Source organism: Rhinolophus ferrumequinum, chromosome 24 (assembly GCF_004115265.2).
Source record: "Rhinolophus ferrumequinum isolate MPI-CBG mRhiFer1 chromosome 24, mRhiFer1_v1.p, whole genome shotgun sequence".
Classification (NCBI taxonomy): Eukaryota; Metazoa; Chordata; class Mammalia; order Chiroptera; family Rhinolophidae; genus Rhinolophus; species Rhinolophus ferrumequinum.
The window spans coordinates 42,092,203-42,108,080 of NC_046307.1; the positions used below are offsets into that span (position 1 = coordinate 42,092,203).

The window sequence follows — 15,878 nt, forward strand, 5'->3', positions numbered from 1 at the left end:
CCTGCTGGGTCCACATTCCAAGCTGGGGCACTACCCCCTCGGCGGTCTCCTGGGCGGTCGTCCATCCCCCCCTTCCCGAGGGTTGGGCTGTGAAGGACAGGACCCAGACCCCTGTTCCTTTCTGAAGAAACCTGAACTCGTGGCGATGCAGCTGCCACCAGCCCCGGCGGCCCCACTGGAACTGCTGCAGACACCACTTTAGACAATTTGGGGGCTGGGCTCGGCGCAGGCTCCGCCAGGAAGGTCTGGCATCCAGCTGGTGACTCCCCAACCCAGAGGACACAGCTAGGGCCCCTCTGCTCTCCACTCACTGGGGGCAGGGGGGTTCCCACCTAAGTCCTTTTTTTCTTCTTTGTGTGTGTGGGGTTATCTGTCATCCAACAAAAAGACTGTTTTTCTTTGTGATAAATGGTTGCATTTCAAATTCTCCCATTAACTTTTTAATAGTAACAGTAATAATAGTGCTAGTAATAAAGATGAGGCCACGGTGACTCACATTTTCTCTGTATTAACACAGCGGGGAATGAGGCGGGGAACAGTCTCTGAGCTCAGGTCCATCTCGTGGTGGGGCCGAAGGACGCAGGCCGAACTGCCCACAGGTCTGAGGAAAGCTCGCTGACGGCAGGCAGCCCGGGGAAGGTGGGCGCGCTGGCTGGCCCGGGGCCTGTTGGCAGCCCCCACTGCCAGGTCTGCACCCCGTCTCTGCTTGTGGGGACAGAGTCCCAGAGAATAGTTTCCAGGCTCTTGGCCTCACGTGGAAAGGTGCTGGCTCGGGTAGTAGATGGCCGTCAGCTGTAACCAGTTAGCCATTAGTCACTGATATACCTGCCGGGGCTGAGCTAGCAAGTGCGGAGTGCAGTCAGCAGGTGAGCTTGGCTGGCAGAGCAGCGGACGGCAGGTTGTGCATTGTGTGGCTCCTGCTTCCTGTGTCTCCAACCCAGCCGCCAGCGAGAATGTAGCAGTATGACTCCCCTATCTGTGGCTCCGTGGGTGTTTCTTTTTGGCCTCACCATGTCCTGCGTCCTTGTGCCGGGAGCGGGAGCTGAGACCCTGGATGACACACCCCTTGCCGCCTGTGCACCGGGCAGATGGCGTCACCTCTCCGGCATGTCTCGTGCAAAGCAGGACCCTGGCCGACTGGCCTCTCAGTGTCTGCGACTCACAGGTGCCAAGGGCGCAGGACATGGGCACTGGGCGTGAGTTCAATGACCGTCACCCGCCTCCACACACAGCTGCAGTTTCCGAGATACTGGGGACGGTGGGCACAATGGCGGGGAGGGAAAAGGGAAGTGTTACCTCCGGCACCTCCGGGAGCGATTGCTTTCAGAGCAAAAAGGCGAAGTCGGAACCACAGGTCCTTGTCCTCCATGCGGAGGTGCTGCTGCCTCTTCCCACGTGTCCTGTGTCCTCCGTGGCTGCACATGGAGTCACTTGGGGGGAGCTTTTGTCTGGATGTGGCCTGGGCACCTAGACTCATAAACACCCCGTGATTCTACAACACACCATGGCTGAGAACCACACTCTGAGGCTGGCGGGACCCTCCTGGTGGACCTGACACTGCAGCCCCACACGCCCGTCCCACATGCTCTGTCCCACACGCTCTGTCATGCCCCTTCACTTAGAGGAAGAAGCGGGGGAGGCAGTCTCTCTCAGGCCGGCATTCCCCCCACCATGGCTAAGAGCTGTGAGTAGTACCCCCTCCCTCGGCACCCGTGAAGTCTGTGCGAGGGCATGGCCGGGGAGGTGGGGCGGAGGTGAGAATGGCTGCTGTCCACTCAGGCTCCATGCCGCCTGCCTCAGGCCACAAGGCTGTGGCCGGGGCTCCCCTGGGCTGTGCCTGTCCCTAGGAGGCTGTCATTCCTCTGGCCTTAACCCCAAGGTCCGTGCACACCTGCATTTCACCAGGAGTGGGGTCTGGAAGGCACTGGGTGCAGGTTCAGTGTCTAACCCTGGGGTCCACGAGTCGTTTCATCAGAACTTGATGAAGAAAATCACAAGCACATAAGGAACAAAATGACGTTTTTATTAAAAATCATACTCATAGCACCTGTCTTCCTACATGTTGTTTTTGTTTCTGTGTTTGTTTTTTTAATGAGTTCCACCTTGCTACACAATTCCAGAAAATGCTGTTGGGAAACTTCAGGACTGACCCAAGCTCTCAGTCGACCAGGAGGTGACACTGAGAGGACATGAGGCGTATCTCTGCAGTTCATGGATTTCGACATTGTTCCCTCCTGTCGGACTGGCTCCATGCGACAGGGAGGCTGACTCAGAGCCACAACTGGACACGCGGACCGAGGAGACACACGGTATGTGCCAAGGACTTGGAGAAACTGACAAGCGTGCTGGGAACCGTGTCAAACGCCGTGCGCCGTCCAGGCACGGTCAGGCCCGAGCACAGCACCAGCCTCCTGCACGTGGGGCTCCTGGGTGGAGGGCCAGCCCCTCGTTGCCCCCTCACGGTGTCCCTCGCTACGTGTAATTGAGAGCTCCTTAAAAGCATGGCGCGAGAAGCTGAGGGGAAGGCCGGGCCGGGCCGGGCTCAGTGAGGACCGATTTGTTCAGAGGGAGGGTGCCCAGGAGGCCAAGTTGATGTGCTTAATGCCCGGGGGGCACAGGGACGGCCCACAGCCCGCCCCGCTGCTAACCTGCGTGGAAACCTGTGCCCAGGTGCCCGTGGAGAGGGGGACCCCTGCAGAGCCCCTGCTGCTCACACAGGGCGTGGCCCCCAGCGCTTCCGGCATCATCCTCACAGAGCAAAGGCAGCGCATCTGTCAGTGAAACATTCGATGACCCCTGGACGCTCCCGTGTGGGGACTCAACTCCTACTTGACCTGAGGCACCTGACATCACCACAGAAGAAGGGGGCGCTCCATCTGGCCTTGGTTAGAGGAATGGTGCCTGCCCTGCTTTTAGAGCTGGGATTAATATCCAATATCCATTTTCCTAGTGTGCGGTTTTTTCTTTCCTCCCTAAAGACGAGAGGTTAGGAACTGACGCTTCCCAAGCCCATATTTCTCTGGGAGGCTGAGCTCTCAGTGGAGTCACCCAGCTCTGGTCCTTTGGTGCAGGTGTCCTCAGGGGCCCGAGCCCCCAGTGACGGGTGGAACGGTCCATCAGCCGTCACAGGGCCAGCGCAGCCGCGGACAGACAACGCCATACAAAACAAGTTTACTAAAAGCAGAGAAAATACAGGAACTATAACGAGCCTGAAAAAAGGGTCACGTTGTCACAAAACCCAAAAGCAAAAAACACACCTCAAACCGAATCGTCCTCATCCTAAAATGTTTCCACACGTCCACCCACTTTTTAAAGCGAAGTCCATGTGGCTTAGACAGCAGAGGGCGGAGAGGCCGTGTGTCGTGTTCTCCGCTGTCGTTTCTCTCAGGAAACAGGCTGCAGCCTGGACGGCTCCTGGCCCCTTCGCTGTCGCTGTGCTCCAAGGGGGGGGCCTGTCCATGGAACTGTGGGGAGTGATTCTCAACAGAAGTGCCTTTGGGCAGAGCATCTAGGATTTTTGGTTTAGAATATTTCCCCCTCCACTCAGAAAAAGAAGAAGGGAAGGAAGGAAGGAAGGAAAAGAGGGATAGGGAGGAGAGCGAGAGAAACTTTCCACACTTTCTATGTTTGGAAAAGGGGCTTTTCACCCAACACAAAACTCTCCTTGGTCTCCTGGAGCCACACCCAGCACCTCTGAAAGAAGAGGGTTAAGACGCCCCCACCCCACCCCATGGTGGAGGAGAAGATGCCGAGTAGAGACCCCACTGGCCAGCTGCTGGGCCCAGCCCTTCCCTACTCACAGCACTGGCTGGTCCCCTGGAAAGGCAGCACCCTTGATCCCCTGTGTCTTGGGGTGGGGGTGTCGACAGAATGGCCGTGCATCTTTCATGTGCCATACTCCTGCGGGTGAGGTGGGGACATGGGGCCCTCCCAGACGCCGGGCACACACAGCCTGGCACCAGCAGCACTCCTGTGACATCCAGACCTGGCCCTGGTGTGGGGAGTGGGCTACCTGCACCTCAGCCACTTCGTCACCTGTTGTGAAAATAATGTGATGGCTGGACATACAGCTGTGGTTTGGACTCTCCAAAGTCCAGTTCATGCTATTTTCATTAGCTAAAAAATGAAAACAAAACTGTAACAAAGGAAAAAAAATATGTCCAGAAAACCCGTTCAGGCTAGAAGCTGGCCTGGGATCGGGGCGGGGAAGGGACAGCAGCTGCCCGGGTGGTCAGGAAGCAGTGGGCAGCAGCGGGTGTCGGGAGCCCTGCGGAGGCCGTGCTCAGAGCAGGGCTGTGCCCGCCTGCATGGCGGGGACCGGGCGAGAGGCCATTGCGGACCTCGTTCTCCCAGAGCCCGTTTGCTTTATGTGGAGACACTGTTGCTTTTCATCTTTCCCATGTACAAAGCTAAACAATTAATAAAAAGGCACCTGGAGACAGCAGAGACTCATTCATTTCATGTGACATATTTTAAAAAAAGATAAAAAGATTTAAAAAATACTCTGGTTAACAATGCACACCTCTTACAGAATAAGCAATTCGGAAAACGCCGTCTTCCCTCTGCGTCAGCGGGTTGGCCGTGTGCTGTGTGTTCATGGGAAGGAGCTAGTTTGCTAAGCAAGGGCTGTCCGGGGGCTTCCACTGAGGTGGTTTCCTGCTCCCCCACTACCAGGTTTAAAGAAAGAAAAGAAGAAGTAAGCCCCGAGTATTTCACCAGCGGATGCCACAGAACGCAACCTCTGAGCCATCACGGTCAGAGGACAGCACCTGAGGACCTCCTGCCCTGCTGGCTGCCGGGAACCGTAAAGCTGATTCCACCTAGAAACTGCTGAGTGAGGACAGGCCAGAGATGGCTGCAGCGGGGTCAGGAAGCCCTTAGCCCAGGTCAGACATTCCCTCTCCAAATCCCGGGAGGGGCTGTGCGGCCGGAGCTGTCACAGGTGAGCCGCTGGTCCTCTGGAGGCCCAGGAGGTAGACTGAGGCGGAGACTAGAGGCAGGCAGAGGTCTCGCTGGCCGCCGCGCCCGCCCTTCCTCCCCCCAGCCTTCTAGTTGGGCGCTAGGATGGAGAAGCCCAGCCTGGGACATCTGAGGTCTCCCGAGTTCCGGGGTGCCAAGCCACTGCACCAGTGAAATACACCTTCTCGTAAAAAGAAAAGAAAAACAAAGAAACCTGCTTCCTGCAGTGATGTTACAAAAAACCATTAAAAAAACCTCCCTAATTGAAACCTAGTGTCCACAAGTAGGTAAAACCATCTCCTATCAGAATCCTTTTGAAACAAAAACTTGAGCTCAGTTATCAGAGTTGATTGTCTCAACAGAAGTGGACTCCCGAGGTCCGCGGTGGCCCTGGCAGGGGCGGGTCACACGAAGGACGAGAAGCCGGTGAGCGCAGTCCGGGCGCCGGGGCCCGTGGGCGCGAACACGGCACTCTGCGTGGTGACCACTGTGTGCAGCGGCGGGCCCTCGGCCCCCGCCACCGCCTCGTACCTGTGCGGAGCCCGGCGCTTCCACGAGTTGTAGTAGGTGGGGTCGCTCAGGTAGTGGTTGACGAAGGAGTGCTGGGGGGGCGTGTCCTCAGACTCGGAGTCCGTGCCCTGCAGGAGAGGGAGGTGTGAGCGGGACATGGGCACGGGCACCAGGGAGGGAGTACATGGGGCGGGCAGCCCCAGGGTGAATGGTCGTGGGGGACACAGGGCGGCAGGGGCACCAGGGAAGGTCGGGGCCACGGTGCAGGCTGCAGACCAAAGGGAACCCACCCTGAGCTGGCATGGAGTGACGAGGGGTGTGTCCCCTACGGGACAGGGATTTCCACGTGCCTCCCGTGCATGCAGGCCACTATGGGAGGCCCCAACCCCGGGAAATGGGGCCCTAAATGACCTGTGATGTCCACCCCTCCCTCCCTGGGCACTGAAAGTGCCCGCCCGCACCACAGGGCAGAGAACAGCTGGAGGGCGGACTGGGCAGCCCCCTGATGTGCCAAGACTAGTCCCTCAGGGATTTTTTTCCCCCTTTCTTCTTATGAAATAAATCTGCAGTTTCATTAAGAACATTTAGTCCACAGTTTCTGGCAATTTTTGTAAATCAAAACTCTGCTTCTTGTATTTTACAGTTTGGGTGACCCAGAAGTCACTGGAAGGACTGCTGCAGGTGAGTGGGGGCCGAAGTGTTTCCCAGGAGGACGGAGGGCTCTGTCTGGGACCCTCACCCTCGGGCCCTGCCACCTGGTGCGTACAGAGCCCGCCAAGCTGCCAGGATGCTGTGATGCCACCAGACCCTGGAAACATGGTGGGCTCCTCCCTGCTCCAGGGGACCTGGCAGATATTCCAAGAATGGGTCTATAGACACAGCGGAGGCCAGACAGCGTGAAAGTTCAAGGAAGGAACAGGAACCTGTGGCTCCGTCCATCTCCGTCCCTCTCATTCTAGCTGCCCGGCCGGCAGGCCTGGCCTCCCCTCTGGGCTCCCGTGCCCGAGCGGGGTCAGCCACACCTGACCTTTTCTCCCTTTCCAGAGGGTGTCAGGAGGAACAGAAAGGCGTGAGAGACCCCCAGATGCTGTCCAGAATTGCCAGGGAAGTTTCTAAGAGCCCGGATTCCTGGGCGTAACTCCTGCCCTCCTGATTCAGTGGCCTGGCCTGGGGACCGGGAATGTGCATTTCTCATCAGCCGGCGGGCGGGGGTGGGGGCGGGAAGAGGGGAAGGCGGCCTGCTCATCATCACTTTACATGGCGTCCGCAGAGAGCACAGTGAGGGACCTGCCTGCCTCCCCGCCCCCCCAGTGGATGCTCAGAGTGACCGACCCACAGCCCCGTCCACACAGGAAGCTCTGATCCGGGGACTGACACTATCCCCCTGACGGCCAGCGTTTCGTCCTGGAATCCCTCAAATAGAAGGTGGGGCCAGGGTCTCCTGGGATTCTTCCCACACAGACTGAAAATCTGACTCTAACTGGACTATTTACCTGTAGGTAACGTTAAGTCACAGATTTGGGGCTTTTCAGCGTGTCAAGTGTAAACAAACAGTCGGCAGCTGCACACGTCTGTGGTCGCTCTGCTTGTCACCGAGTCAGAGCTCCCCCGATGAGGGGCTGCGGAATGTCCCCCGTGACCCTCAAGGTGCGGAGAACATCCACTCCTCCACAATCGGGTGACGACGAGGACGGCACTACAGGCGACGACACCTTCTTTTCAGCGGTCACTACTGCACAACAGGCCACAATGTCTGACTGCACAGTGACCTTAAGAGGTGGGTGTTAATTGTTGCTATTTTATGGATGAAGCAAGAGGAAGAGAGGGACCTGCAAGCTGCCCAGGTCTCGTGGGCGGTGGGAGCCCACGTCTGAGCCCTGCAGCGCACGTTCCTGCTGCCTCAGCAGATGTGGCCCCCCACTCCAGGCGCCCCCTTCCATCAGCCAAATGGGTCGACAACCCCAAACCCACGATGCTCTGAAACCAACAGCTGCCTTTCCAGCTCGTTGGGTGGCAAAGCCTGACCTGATGGGAGCCTGTTTTGTGTGAACATTCTTGGGGTTTGCTGCAGAAATACAGTGATCCACTGAATTCTTCAGTATATGGCCGTAAGGGTGTCAGATGAGAGGTTAGGCACCTGGCTTTGCGGCTGTAGGATTTACCATCATCTGTTTTCCGGAGGCCTGGAGGGGGCTTACAAGGCTGCGTTAAGCTGCACAGGGAGAAAAGGGAACTGAGGCCAGCCAGGGGAGTTGGAGGGGTCTGCTCTCAGTCCTCGAGCGGCCTTGTCACTTCTTCAGACACCGTTTGGGTTCTAAGCTTCTGAAGCTCAGGGGGAAGAGCTGAAACATGCCGACTGTACCCTTTTCTCACGAGAAGTTCACAGAACACCAGGACTGGACGACGGCAATTTGCAGCCAGGTTTCACAAGCGGTCAAGCTCATGGTGCTCTGAGGCTGAATACAAGGCTCAAGCCTTGCGCGCTCAGGCCACGACACCCGGGGCTCTGAGCCTCCGCCGTCACCCTCCACCCCGCCAAGGACGCTCCTGAGGAAAATGTCAGGGTGACAATTGGCCCAATGCCCTCACTTTGTGTCTGAAAGCACCAAGACCCACAGAAGCAAGTGGCCTTCTCAGGGTCATACTTGCTCGGGGCAGAGTGGGGGCGAGAGCCAGGACTGGTATCACAGCCAACAGAAGCAGAAATAAGCCTTTCAGTAACACTCTGGGGACACCTGCATCAGATTTATAAAGTGTTAGGGCAACACTTTACGTGGGTGGGTTTCATACCAAGTCTCACTGAGTGGCAGACAAATCAGCAAAAGCACAGTCACTTGTGCTAGCGGTCCCGTTTCAGTAAAAACATCCAGCACCCAGGGGGTGACCCTTCGGGCACTTCTCTTCCCCTCTCTGCCCTTGCCCAGCCCTCCCTGCAGCTGTCCATGCTGGAGAGAAGCCGGGTCCCTGATGGCCGGGTGGGACCGAGGGGCAGGCTGGACAGACCCGTAGTCCCCCAGAGCCAGCATTTCTAACAGAATGCCAGCCCTGCTTAGCGAACCCAGGCACCACAGGTCCCACCCATATGCATGCTGTGTGACTAATAAAATATAGTTTCATTTGAGACTGCTCAGTAGCTATAGATCATATGTATTTTCTCAGCCAAAGATCTCAAAGTCCCATAGCATGAACAGAGGGGTCTGTGACAGATGTGGGCACTGAGAAGAGGTCCTGGCAGGAGACAGTCAAGAGTGGTTCAGGAAGAGCTCCCTCTCCACCTTTCCCATGGGCTGAACGAAAGCACTGGCTAGTTAATGGGTGGGCGCACGACATAAGCTGGACCAACTGAAATGTGCCCTGGGCTTTTCTCTCAGTGCCTGGAAGAGCAGAGTTCTTTACATGGGGACAAAGCTGGCGGCTGTGAGCCTCGAGTGGCCAGGGCTCATGGATACACCCACGTGGTTCCAAAAGCCACTCTGGGAGAAACAAACCACTGTGCGGAAGGAGAGAGAGGAGACTGAGAGTGGGCGCAGGAGGAGTGAGAGCTACCAGGGCCACGTGACACAGAAGCCAGCCTCCTGGGTCCTGCTCAGACCCTGCCACTGGCTCCACGAGCAAGTGCTGGATTAAAATGCCATTCTTCCTCCTGCTGCCATTCTGTTTATTGTTTACATGGCATTATTATTTTTTAATGGGGATCTATTTCAGTGAGTTAGAATTATTGACAAAAAAGAAATGCCGCAGGATTTTTAAAAAAGTTTCCCATGTGATATGAAATAGAGATGTGTGTGGTTTCCTAGGAAACCGGAGAAGGCCAGCGTGTGATTGGATGTGGTGGCAGACTGACTGTGGGAGTTTCTAAAGGCGCACAGATGCCTGGCGAGCAGCTAATAGAGATAATCTCAACACTTTTGGTATTACACTGGCAAGATGAAAGACTCGAATATTATTAGGGAATTAATTAGGTACGAGGGGCTGGTCTAAGTTGGTTGGAGCAGCAGAGATTTTGAGCACTGTTTCTGTGGTTTTCAAAAACAGTTTTTGAAATGAAATTTGAACAGCAGTCCTGATATAATTCATAAGCCGCGGGTGATAAAATGGTGACAAACCCTCTTAGTTCTAGCTGGAGACACAGAAAGAGCTGCAGCCTGTGTCACGTGACGCTGATGGCCTAATTCAGAGCAGCTCTGATCAGGCAGGTTCTTGTGCACCTGTGCACTGATTCTCAGAATATTTGCTTTAGCAGTATTTCTGAAATTGGTTAAAAAAGACGCCGCGGAGAAAAAGGACATCACTCTTTTCGTAGTAAAATATCAGCTTCATGGAAGGGCTTTGAGGCTGTGCTTCCCCCAGCTCGGGGCGGGGGGGCCCGGGGAACCCGGCCCCTGTTGACCGGGTCACCCTCGTCACTCCTGCGTCCACACTGGGTCACACCGTTGACTGAGCCAGGCTCAGAACGTACTTTACTCTTCATCCCTAATCTCTCCCTGTACAATGTATGTAAACCTAGAAGCTGCTGTCTGAGGGGAGGATAAATATCTTAGACTTAAATCCAGCTCTAAGTCACTAATGAGTGCTTCAGCTCCTGGGGCTCTTCTATGGTGGGCCACCCCCAGGTCTGCTTTCCCTGGACCCCTGCTTACCTGTAACTTGACTGTTGCTGTAATTGGGGGTGAAGGGATCAGGCCAGAAGTCAATGCTACGTTAGGAAAGCCAATGTCGGAACCCAGCCCAAGGACCCCTCTGAACATCAGCTCCATCCACTCGGAGTACAAAGGAAACCTCCAGAAAGGCTGTGTGAGGAGTGCAGGTGATCCTCTTCCCAGAGGAATAATGCCTTAACTGGGGACAATTATTTTATAAACAACCACTGAAAGTCTCTGGAAATGGTTGCAACAGCATATGGCAAATGGAGAATTCTTTTTTCCAGAAAATCAAAATTTCACTAAGAACAGCAAGAGTTTGAGGCACTTAACCTATGACCTGCTCCCCTGCCCCCAGCTCAGTGTGACCAAAGCACCACTCTGAGAGGTGGCCAGGAACATGAGCTCCTTGTCCTCCCAGCTCCTTCTCTAGGAACTTGGTTTGACCTGGGGGAGGAAGCTGCCAGCATGTCTCATACAAGTGCTGCCCTCAGCTTCACGCTGCAGAACTCCAGTCCAGGCAGGTGGGACCAATAGAAGTGGGCACCCTTCCGTCACCCGGTCTTTACTCATAGGCTGGATGGTGTACACCAGGTGTGGCAGACCGAGAATCCTGAGCCCCGGTTGCCCTCAGCCCAGCTCGCTTGTAGGGGAGACAGTCCACGTGGGCAGGGCAAGCCCAGAAGACCAGGGACTCCCATCTCAAACCAGCACCCCCTCCCCGCCCCGCACAGCAGATGTGTCACCATGGAGAAGAGGGCTGCTGTCCCCACCGCAGCTTTGGTGCTGTGACTGAGAGGTCCTGCACAGGGCAGGGATGGTGCCCCAGAACAGACAGCTCCCCAGCTCTGCTGAAGGGGACGTTTGCAACCGAGCACGCCCTTGTTATTGAGAACAGTGCAGACCTTCTGGGAAATGTAAGAGGCAGCTGGTAGTTCTATGATTGTAATAAATGAAGCAATAAAGCCATCAGAAGTTTAATGGAGAGAACCAGGGAGAGGGCCGCTAAGGAGAGCCCTCTTGGGGTCAGAGCAAAATTTAAAGATTGACAATATCCTGCCACAGTCAAAGGACTGGACTTCAACTGGACTAACCATGGAGTAATTTATGCCCTAGGGTCCTGTCAAAAGTAATAGAGCTAGCAAGTAGTAGAGGTTAACAGCTGAGTGTGATGTCAACAGTGGTAGACCATCCAGAATCTTAACAGGGAGGTGAGAAAAAGGGGCCGAGTCTGGCAAAGACTGGTCATCCCTGGTGGTCAGGAGACCGCATGCATGTCCCAAGCTGCACCGGGAGACGGCAGAGGGCACACTGAGTCTTCCCGGAACACGTAAATAAGCAAATAAGCCAGCAACAACAATCCTGGGAGCAAGGAGGCTATCGGTGTTCAGAGTTGTTACAATGTATTATTTAAAATGGCCTGTTTTCAAAACAACAGAAAAATATGACCCATACACAGGGAAAAAAAGAGGCAGCCTCTGAGGAGGCCCAAATGTTAGCAAAGACTTTGAAAGCAGCTATAATAATATGTTCAAAGAACTAAAGGAAACCATGTTTAAAGAATTAAAGGAAAAGTATGATGACAATATCGCATCAAGCAGAGCATATCAATAAAGAGACAGAAATGATTTTAAAATAACCAAATGAGAAGTTCTGGATTGCAAAGTACAATAACTGAAATGAAAAATTCACTAGAGGGACTCAGCAGTAGATTGGAGCTGGCAGAAGACAGAATCAATGCACTTGAAGATAGACTGATGGAGATTATGCAATCTGAAAAACCAAGAAAAAAAGAATAATTTAAAAAAAAGACACAGCAGCAGATAAATGTGAGACAGTACCGAGTGCATTAACATATGTGTAATGAGAGAACCAGGATGAGAAGAGAAAGAAAGAAGCAGAAAAAAATACTGGAAGTAATGATGACTTAAGGAACTCCCCAAACTTGATAAAATAATCTATATACCCAACAAGCTCAATAAACTACAAATAAGAGAAATGGAACAAGATCCATAGCCAGACACACTATCATCAACATTTTGAAAGAACAAAGACAAAAAGACGCTCTTGAAACAAGCAAAAGAAAAAAAAAAAGAGGACAAAAGGCAATTGAAAGTGATGAAAGAAAACTGTCAACCAAGAAGATTATTTTTTTTTTCCATCAAGGCCAAGAATCTTATACTCTGCAAAACTACTTTGAAAAATAAAGGCAAATAAAGATATTCTGAGATAAACAAAAGTTGAAAAATTCATTGCTAGCAGGCCTGCCTGATAAGAAATACTAAAGGAAGATCATCAGGTTGAAAGCAAGTGACACCAGACAGTAATTCAAATCCACATGAAAAAACAAAATGTACCAACAAAGGTAACTACATAAGTAATTATAAAAGATGGTATAATTGCATATTTCCTCTTTCTTTACTTATCTGATTTAAAAAGCAACTGCATAAAACAACAAGTATATAATTGTATTGTTAGGCCTATAACAAATAGAAACGTAACATATTTAACAATAAGAGCACAGAGGAGGCAGCAGGAAGGAAATGATACCCAACAGTGATTTGAATCCACAGGAAGAAATGAAGAGGACCAGAAATAGTAAGTAAGTAGGGTAAAATGAAAAACTCTAAATACATACTTGTCCTCCTTCTCTCAACTTCTTTAAAAGACATACAATTCTGAACAGTGATAACTATAAAAATGAATTGTATAGATATGTAGAGACATGTTTAATAATAGCACAAAAGGTGAGGAGAGAATTGAGCAAAGTTTCTACATGTCACTGAAATTTAGTATAAATCTAAAGTCACAAAATATGAAAGAAATACAGTAAAAACAAAAACAAGGGGATCAAAATGGTATACTAGAAAATATCCACAAAAATAGAAGACAGTAATGGAAAAATAAAAGAATAAAGATATGAGACATACAGAAGGCAAATATCAAATGGCAGATATAAATTCTATTATATCTTAGTTATAATTACATTAAATGTGAAGAGATTAAACACTGTAGTCAAAAGGTAGAGATTGGCAGAATGAATAAAATAACATGATCCAACTATATACTGTCCACAAGAGACACATTTTAGATTCAAAGATTCAAATAGGTTGAAAGTAAAAGGATAGAAATGTTACACCATGTAAACAGTAAACAAAAGAGAATTGGAGTGGCTATACTAACAGCAGACAAAATAGACTTTAAGATAAAAATTGTTACTGGAGACAAAGAGAGTCGTGCTATACTGATAAAAGAGTCAACCCATCAAGACAATATAACAATTACAAATATATATGCGCCTAAAAACAGAGCCCCAAAACACATGAAATTGAAGCTGACAGAAATAAATAACTCAACAACAACAGAAGCTGGAGAGAGAAATACATTAGCAGATGGCAGAAGATCAAAAATATAGAAGACTTAACACTATAAATCAACTAGACCTAACAGACACGTTGAGAACACGCCACATAACAACATCAGAGTAACATATTCTTTTCAAATGGATTTGGAACATTTTTCCAGCATAGACCATATGCTGGGCCATAAAACGAAACTCGGTAAATTGAAAAGGATTTAAAATATACAAAGTATGTTCTCTGACCACATGGAATAAAATTAAAAATCTATTACAGAAGAAAATTTGGAAAATTCACAAGTATGGAGAAATTAAAACACACTCCTAAATAACCAATATGTCAAATGGTTTAATTGTGTGGCATGTGAATTACATCTCAATCCAGCTGTTTAAAAAATGTGGTTCAAAGTAAACATTTCCATCTGAGCTGGCCCTTCTAGGAGGATGAGTGACCCAGGTCCCTCTGTTGGGATCCCACGCATATTTAGTGCCAGCAAATCTCCCAAATTCATAAGGTTCAGAGTCGAGACCCAGCAAAGATTACAGAGCAAAGAACTCTGTAAAAAGACCAGTCTTGTTTGTCTACCTGAGAACCCAGGCACTTTCCCTGAACTCCATGGGGACTTGGCAGGAGGCAGCTATCAGAAAGCCTGGCTTTCTCATTCGTTATATAAATCCTTGCAGGATTTTGTGTGGATTCCATGTCCCTCTTCCCTCCTCCCTTCTTGCTTCTCTGCCCGTCACCCCTCCCTCCCTCCTCCATCTCTGCGTGTGTTTGTATTTAGGTGTACATGGATGTGTGCACATGTGCCTCTGTATACGAGGTCTGATAATTAAATTCGTGAACTTGTTGCAATGATGTTGCTAACCTTTTTCAATATCAGAGGGATTATTCATCATGAATTCGTAACACTGGACAAACAGTTAACCAAGTTTACTATTTGGAAGTGCTGAAAAGGCTGCATGAAAAAGTTAGATAACTTGAAATTTTGGTCAACAATTTATGGCTCTTGCATCACAACAATGCACCAGCTCACACAGCACTGTCTGTGAGGGAGTTTTTAGTCAGTAAACAAATAACTGTATTGGAACACCCTCTCTACTCACCTGATCTGGCCCCCAATGACTTCTTTCTTTACCCGAAGATAAAGGAACTATTGAAAGGAAGACATTTTTATGACATTCAGGACATCAAGGGTAATATGACGACAGCTCTGATGGCCATTCCAGAAAAAGTTCCAAAATGGCTTTGAAGGGTGAACCAGGCGCTGGAGTCGGTGCATAGCTTCCCAAGGGGAGGACTTCAAAGGCGACCGTAGTGATATTCAGCAAAGAGGGATGTAGCACTTTTTTTAGGATGAGTTCGTGAACTTAATTGTCTGACATTGTATGCCTCGGGCAGTGCTAGCGTCCGTTTAATAATCCTCCATAACAATCAGCTGAATTTGAATCTCAAAACACTCCATGTGTGAGAGAAGAAACAGACCAGTTGCTTCTCAGTAAACTGTTTTGAGAATGCTTTTACAAATAAATAGTTCAGAATTCATGAATCCAATTCTGGCTGCACCGGGCATGGCCACCGACCCCTGGTGGGGGCTGGAGGAGGAGGTGATGGAGGGGGCGGGTGTCAGCTAGGCTCTGGAGACCCACGTAAGGCTGGAGGACCCCAGCCTTGGTCTTTCGTCAGAACAACAGGGAGACTCGCCCTGCCTTGGGCTGGTATGAGCATCCCCAGAGTATGTCTGGCGCATAGTAGGTGCTCAGTTAGTGCTCAACACACACGGAAGTGCTAATTTCAGCCTGCCAATGCACGTGCGCTGAGACTGTCATCCTGGTGCCGGTATGTTCTAAGGGCAGCAGGTGCGTGAGAATGAGTGTAACTGCTGGCACAGAGAGTGTCTGCTGGAGGGCAGTGACTGTCCTTCCTCTGGGCTGCATTTGGTGTGAGCTGCTAGAACAAAGCTGCTGTTTATCACAAAACGGCGGGTCAGTTTTTGCGGGATTTCACTTGACAGCCCCTCGATTTCAGACAAATGTACCTTCTGGAACATCTGCAGTGCTGCTCCTGGTTTTCACCAGGCCCGGGGCTACGGCCCAGAGGGGGACCCGTGGCCTTTGTAAACAGAACCCAGAAGCACAGCGGAGCAGGTGTCACACTGGCCCCACCTGCTGTCCCGCCTCCCTGAGAGTTCTTATACAAACCACAATTTACAAAAAGCCATTTTATTGAGCCTCAGGGCTCAATAAGCCTGAATTCAGGTCAAAATGAAGGTGAGACTTTTTTTAGATTAAATATTGATTTAGAGAATTAATGCCAAGAGGTGGGGTAGGCCTACACGTCCAGCAAATGGCTTGGTGACTTCCCCCTCTCCCAAGGCTCAGCACATCTGAAATGCAGAAGTTTAGGTCTG

The 15,878-nt window shown here is 51.1% G+C and overlaps 1 protein-coding gene across 2 annotated transcripts in view; it reads right to left on the bottom strand.

Moving 5' to 3' along the window:
- Positions 1-1,702: 1,702 nt before the first annotated feature.
- Positions 1,703-15,878, bottom strand: part of SDK1 (sidekick cell adhesion molecule 1) — a 431,538-nt gene continuing 417,362 nt past the window's right edge. The window contains exons 44-45 of one of the 2 annotated variants that reach the window (XM_033096780.1): positions 3,258-5,597; positions 1,703-3,174 (exon numbers count right to left, since the gene is read on the bottom strand). In XM_033096780.1, coding sequence (XP_032952671.1) covers positions 5,364-5,597 — 234 coding nt within the window. In that variant the 3' untranslated portion in view covers positions 1,703-3,174; positions 3,258-5,363. Of the gene's footprint in view, positions 5,598-15,878 lie in introns of both variants that reach the window. The other variant, XM_033096781.1, reaches the window with a different exon arrangement.